The sequence below is a fragment of the Oxyura jamaicensis genome, chromosome 4, assembly GCF_011077185.1.
Source record: "Oxyura jamaicensis isolate SHBP4307 breed ruddy duck chromosome 4, BPBGC_Ojam_1.0, whole genome shotgun sequence".
In the NCBI taxonomy this organism is placed as follows: Eukaryota; Metazoa; Chordata; class Aves; order Anseriformes; family Anatidae; genus Oxyura; species Oxyura jamaicensis.
Genome location: NC_048896.1, coordinates 47,928,373 through 47,935,671, shown reverse-complemented (window position 1 = coordinate 47,935,671; position 7,299 = coordinate 47,928,373). Strand labels below are relative to the sequence as shown.

The 7,299-nt window shown below is 39.0% G+C and overlaps 1 protein-coding gene across 1 annotated transcript in view; it reads left to right on the top strand.

Moving 5' to 3' along the window:
* The first annotated feature begins 6,340 nt into the window (after positions 1-6,340).
* The window catches only part of RAP1GDS1 (Rap1 GTPase-GDP dissociation stimulator 1), a 112,282-nt gene continuing 111,323 nt past the window's right edge, over positions 6,341-7,299 (top strand). The window contains exon 1 of the mRNA XM_035325328.1: positions 6,341-6,374. Within this exon, the coding sequence (XP_035181219.1) occupies positions 6,347-6,374 (28 nt within the window). The 5' untranslated portion in view covers positions 6,341-6,346. The remainder of the gene's footprint in view (positions 6,375-7,299) is intronic.

Genomic DNA, 7,299 nt, shown 5'->3' with positions numbered 1-7,299 from the left:
TTTCTTTCTTTCTTTCTTTCTTTCTTTCTTTCTTTCTTTCTTTCTTTTTCTTTCCCCTTTAAATAGAGAAGATATAAATAAAAGTATTTTATCACATCAGTGAGTCAGAAGAAGTTCCAAGCTTGCACTCCATGTAATATAAACACATTATGTATTACAGTTCTTCTCTCCAAAGGGTGATTATCACACATAAATGCTTTGGAACTCTGAAGTTCTCTTTACTCTAATTTTTTAGTAGTTTCTGGCAACTACTCTCTCGATTTGCTGTCACCCCAAATGTCTCGACAGGAGACAATTAAAATGAAGAATAACTGTCCCTTGCTACAAGACATTTTGTAGTGGTGGGTTTGGTCCTTTGGAAGCAAATCCCAACAGCTATTGCAAGGAGCAGGACAGTGAGCCCAATGGGCCATGGATATATTTTTCATAATTCGTAGGTTTAGGCTCTCTAGTTAGACCTTCTGTGTTCAAGCATGTATGAAAAAAAAAAAAAAAAAAAAAGAATTGCAGGGCATTTTGCTGTTCTCTCGTCACATCACCATTCTTTGAAAATAATAATCTGAGATTCCCTTATAACACATGGAATCTCAGATAAAAATATAGGATCCAGAGCTGTATTTAGTAGAAAAATACAAATAGTTGTACTTAATTGTGTTTAAGACAATGGCAAATAGACATTTCTCAAAATAAAACTACTTAAATGGTATAATCTACATAGCTAGCTGAATTTAGTATGTTCTATCTTGTTTTCATTAGGAACTGGATAAATGAACACATACTTTTGATATAAATATGGCACCAGAGTAATCTCTCTGTAACACATTTTTCTTTGTTAATAAACTGGTGACAGTTTTTCCACTTGGCAGCTGAGGAACTTCCTTTTTCAAGTTAAATTCCATAGTCTTACAACTCAGATAAAATTAATTTAAAAGTGTGTTTCTCAAAAATCACCTAAAAATCATTCTAAAATATTAGAACTTATTTTTTTTTTCAGTTCCTTAAAAACACAGCAATTCAAAAATAAGATAAAACTATTAGAAAACACAACAATTCCTGAGTTCCATTGGGCACAATGAGGTTGAATAAAACCCATTGATTTATACCACAAAGATTACACAAATATAGCAATATGTAGTGGTGGGAAAGGGATCAGACTTGTCTCATCTATAATACGAGTAGGTAAAAATGAGTGTGATGAAATCAAAGCGTAATTCCAAATTCATTGCTACAAATGAGGCCAGGATCTAGCATAAGCAGTTGCAAAGGACTGGTAACTGGATGCAAAGTAGTTCGTGATTCAAGTGCAGTCCAGGAAAGCAGTAAGAAGTGGCTTCCTTTTGCCACCTGTTCAGCAGCTTATGGGAACTGAGAGAGCAGTGTTCGGACTCCAGCTGCCAGCAAACAGCTGGCCATCTCACAAAAAAGAAAAGCAGTATCACAAACTGACAGTGAGACAAATCAGCAGTTTCAGCAGTTTTGCCCATTTTCTCCACTGGCCAAAGCCGCGTGGCTACAGTTAGAGAATCCCACCAGCCCAGAACTAATAAGCCTGGGGACCACGGTGTTACAGTCACGTAACTTCTGTTGGCTTAAAGAGCAGGTTGAGCTTGCCCATGTCTGCTTGTAAAATGCTGTGTGTATGTACCCAGAAAAATGACTGCTTTCTCTATGTTGTGCATGGGCCTTGCTTGCCCTTCAAAGTCCTTCACTACCTTCCATCAAGAAATCAGTGAAATATAGAGAGCATTATGTTTAGTAACTCTTCTGCTAAATAAACATTCCCAAAGACCTGGATAATAAAACCTGTCTCCTGCTAAATCTTGAAGTTACCAAATTCGGGCCTTCAGCAAAATGGGCCTTTTCCTAGTAAATTCTTACCATGACAGAAGTCTGAGAGAAAGACAGGAGGAAAAAGAAAAAGAAGAAAAAGAAGAACTCAAGATTCCAGCTCTTCAGAATTCTGTGCATGCAGTTGGATTGCTTCAATGCCACCCAAAATCTCACCCACATTCAGAAGCAAATTGGATTGCCAAGGCTGAGCTTGGATGTCAGATGAGCTTCTGCTGCACTCACTGGCTACAGTTTGCTAGGCTGCAGCTTTCAGTCAGTCTCTGTATTCATCAACTCTTGATTTATGTAATAATTTACACCATCTCTATAGATTGGTTTCAGAGCAGAACTCTTGTTTGACATTCACATTGCCCAGGTGAAACAATAACCTAGACCCTAAAGCTGCAGAAAAACTAGCATCATCTCTATTGAAAGAAAAATGTGGATTTTGTCTCAGAACTGAAGCAAGCTGAATTCAATTCTGCTTACCAAGCCAAAGAGTCCCCTAACAAAAGCCTGTGCAAATGCAGAGGAGAGCAAGGGTTTCCCCTAGTCAAATAGGAAGGAAGCATCCTACCACCTGTTCCAACTGTTGCATCTCTAAGGGGTTTTCTCGCACAAGAGCTTTGTCATCTTCCTTCACTGCTTGCTCTGTGACAGGTCAGTTTGAAGGCATGGTGACCCACAAAGGCACTGTGAAAAGAACAGCTGGACTGGAGAAATGTGCATTTTCGTGTTATTTGAATGCTGTTCTACAGCACCACTCAAATTCGCACTTTGCTGGGTGTACATCCTGGGCAATTAGAGGAAGATTTGTTCTCATCCCTACATTTATTATTCTATTTTGGGAGCTGAAAGACTCATCCCTTCCTCCTTGCCTCCTCGGTGGCTTTGTGCAGCCTGTGGCCAGTTTCTATGGTAACTCTAAGGACAGGTGGAAATGAACCGGTGCCACGTGGAGCTGCACTTCCAGCAAGGGGTCAAGGTGAGAGGACTTCATACATTCTTCTGAAAGCTTTTAGAAGTTAGGTCAGGGATGAAGGGAAAAGAGATGGCCAAAAGTTAAATACAAAGTGATTAAGAGAAGAAAAAGGAGGGAGAAATTTGGAAACTTGGAGCACAAAACTGAAAAACTAATTTCAGTAGTAAGGTGAAAGCTGTGAACTATCTCTGTGAATATAGTATGTGCCTCAGCAAAAATTGCTGTTTGCTCACTGCTCTGCAAAGACACATACATACTGAAAAAAGAAGGACTTGCACAGTTGGGTTTTTGTTAGGTTCTTGCCCTCTGCTTAGTGCTGGACGAGTTTTTGTTTAAAAACAGCACTGGTTATTAAACACAGAGGCTTTTACTAAAATCCCACTGCTAATACCCTTTGGGATATTTGATAGCATGCCAGCTGTATTATGAGCTCAGAGGCAAGCAATGCAGACATTTTAAACACCAGGCACTATAGGCTCCAGAACAGCATTCCCTAAGTTTATATATATATACATATATATGCATATATATATATATGTATATAAATATGCAAATTGCACTTTAAGAGACCTGTTTTGCTGTGGATGGGTCCCCTTGCACCTCATTTATAAATGCTGGGCTTCTCTTTCCTATTTGAGAATGTGTAACATTATTTAGTAATTAAAACCCTTAACTAGAGGCAAAAGTTATATTAAAAACTGTTCTGTGTATTTTTAGGGAAAAGTAACGGGAAAGAAACAGCAAGCCAGCATAACACAACGTGGTACACAACTGCTCACTGTGGACTTGGGCGTGACAGACTCTAAAAGCTTTCATTTTGTTCCAACTTACAGCCATATGCACATCTAAGGATAAAAGGATCTCTACTTGAGCTGGCAGGAAAGTGCACATAACACCAGGGTGAATCCAGTAGACAGGCAAAAAGAGGACAAACAACATTGTTCCTCAGAGTTACAAGGTGTTGCATTTCCATCTCTTCTCTCCCCTGGCAAATAAAATCTAAAGCCTCCTTTTGTTTTTCAGCTTAGTTCAGCTCTTTCACAACCAAACCACACTTCAGCATCAACAAATAGAGAAATAAAATTGTAACACAGTGGGTCTAACAGAATGCTTGCCACGTACTACACTTTGCTATTTCACTAGTATAAATTATAGACACAAATAAATAGCAATGCATAAACAACAGAAAGAATAATAATAATAAATGAAACACACAATGTATAGATATTTAACTATGTTATATCCTCCTGTCCATCTCTCGAAATGTAAAGTCTTCAGGGAATGGATGATTCTGTTACATTTGCGCGGTATATGCAGCACTGTGAAACCTTGATCTTAGCTGTGAGTCTATATAAGTCTGTATATGCTGCTAAAATACCTGCTTTGTAAACAGAGATAAAGGCAGCAGTGCCGCAGAATTTAAGATCTCTAACCTACATGCCTGTAGGTTGCTGATGAAAAGGGAAAAGGAGTTTCTCCTTTGCCTTAAACACTGATATACAGACAGCTAAAATGTGAAGTCAGAGGAATGACTGATGACTCTGAGCAGCACTTTCCAGAAGTAAAGATTGTTCCCCAAATGCTAAGCAATATTGCGCGTTTCTATTGTTACACTTGGAAAATATATTACATGAATATTTCCTCTGACATGAAAATGAACTTTTATGAATATTTTCTGAAATATTATTTCTTTCTACAAAATACATGTTTTGTAGGGTGCCTGATTTAGTATTGTAAAAGCTTTTCAGGATTCTTCTGATTTTTATTTAAATTTTAAATCATACCTATAGCTATTGGATTAGTTGCATGCATTTAGTTTCCAGTAAAATGTATGTATCCCTACAGACATATTCACAAACATATGCAAAGTAGTTCTCTTCATTATTTGGAGAAAAAATCAATAATGCACATATATTTTAAGACATACGTTCATGCTATCACTTCTCGACTTCTTGCTTGCTTTCTCTGATTTCTGTTTGCCTTCTGTGTCTAGCATGCCATACACAGTCACAGCTGCCACTGGCCTGTTCCTGAGTCCGATCTCTTCTTGAATTAAGCTCCTCAGCCTCCCACGCATGCATTCATGGCACAGGACATTGGGCAAAGGCTTCTGAGTTTTTACACTACCTTACTCAATAAAGAAATCTGTCTGTTTCTTCCCTTCAGCCTTTAGGAAGGATGATTAGTACATGCATTATCTTGAACAAAGTCCGCTCTTGCTTCCTCACGCCTGCTCCTACATAATGTAGTTTCCTCCCCTGCCTAGCAATTCTAGTCCATAACTACTGAATCAGTCAAGTAATTAACGCTCTGCTTCATTTGACCTTTTTCAAATCCTCTGGAAACTGAAAAGCTAGTGTGTAAACTATGCGTATTGTAACACAATTCATTAAATGTTACTGCTTGCCTTAAAACCGTAAAAGCCACCTGACAGGTATCCTTTGGGCTGTGTAAAATATTTATGGCAATGGTTTTATACAGAACTTGCACAGACAGTTCTGCTGCATGAGCTCAAGTGCCCAAAGGCCATTGCAGCTTCAACCTTGTACACAGTGAATCAGAGAGCCCTCAAACCTTGCAGCACCTTCCCGTGCCCTCACATAAGAAATCTCACACCAGATGCAGTGCAGATGTGTGCACTGAGCATAGACCCTGCACTACAACCAGGCTAATAAGCTCTTTTTAAATGCTGATTAATAGTCACACACCTGAGTTGCCCAGTAAGAGACAACAGGAGACTTGGCAAGCCTTTAAGCTGCAGCTCTTTGCCAAACTTTGCCAACTCTGCAGCATTCTTAGGTCTGTCTCTATGTTCCTACCTTCAATACCTGAATTAACCAAGTGTTTTCATTAGTGTTTTCTCCACTGCTCTCAGAAATGGACTGCAGACTGCAGGAAGATTATATTCTGGCATGCCATCGACTGCTGAGCATACCATCAAAACAAACAGTGGTTAGCTGATTAGCATCCTTTTATTTCCTCTTTTGGCTGGAGGACAGTGCTAGAACAGCTACTTTTTGACTGCTTGGAATTAAACATTTGCAATTCAGAACCCCAGGAACAATGGAGAATTTAGTCAACAGAACCTTAGATGCTGTTACAACGTTTTGGACTCCTGCCAGCTGAATTTCCAACTATTTTATAAGTTACTCTACCAGTCCATGTATTAAAGAATACTAACTGCCAGACTCTCCCAAGCGAAGCTCTCACATCGGTATTCACACAGGCAAAGCAGTCTCCTTTAGTATTCTTACTTTGCAGTCAGTTTGTCTTCTGCTGGGGCTTTTCATCTTTAGCCTTAAATTCCAATGAACAAGGAATTGGCACACTACCAATCTACTCTAGAATGCTTCAAGGGCTTTTGCCTATGTAAGGAACAAATATCATCTCGCACCTTTAACAGTTCAGATTAAATTTACTTTTTCTCTCTCTTTCTAGTGTTCAAGTGTCTCCTGGCCCGCTGAGATGGATGGCTAGTTCTAAGGTGCATATTACAGATTCGTTTAAGGTTTGGATGATGAGATTTCTTTTCCTATGGGTAAATTCTGCGGCACCCTCAGAGGTGGGTCACTTAAACTGTCTACTGAAATCCCTCTTTTTGTCCATTACAGCCAAATAATCATCACAAAGAGGTTTTTTTCTCACAGATAATACCATTTAAACTGAGACAATCCAATTTCTTGTCTCTGCCTTCTGCAGGTTATGAATAGAGTATAAAATAGGAGTAGGATGGAAAAATATCTTCTCTTATCTAAGTCCTTTGGATGTTCCAAAAATGCACCCAGAAAGCTAGCTCCTTTCTGAAGTCTTTTTCTTTCTTTGTGAGCTAATTATTTAGCTCCTTCACTACCTACAGCATCTTATCTCAGCATTTTCCATGCTGGCCAGTAGTTTCCATGTCTCCTTTATTTCCTGGAAAACTTTCTGGGTCATGACAGTCAGGTCACTGAGCACCTCATCAATCTGTCTTGCTCTTATAGACCAAGAGCTCTGCACTTTGGCTTCTACATTTGCTCAGACACTTTTAACTGCATGGCTAACAGAGGTTTTATCTCCTTTGACAAGTCATCTCCCAGTCCCTTCTGAGAGATGTATAGCCCTAAAAGCAGAACATGGTTAGCAAGGTCCACTATCATTTAACTGTTAAATGCCTGTCTTCTGTCAGACATTAACATAGCACCAAAGCTGCAGGCTAATTGTGGAGGCCCTTAGCAGGCCAAGATGGTAGCTCAAAATTACATCCACACCTTCTTTACCTGCCAATAGCCTTTCTTCTGTAGGAGCCATTATGTGAGCTCTGCATCATGCCTGCACTGTGATGCTGCTGTTACTACTAAGGCAGCCCTAGGGCTGTTTTTTCCTCTGGTCTGGCCCAAAGCAGTTATTGCTCAATTGCAGAGCAGCATTTTTGTGTCAAATAAAGCTTGAAATAAAATAAAGTAAAATAAAATAAAATAAAATAAAATAAAATAAAATAAAATAAAATA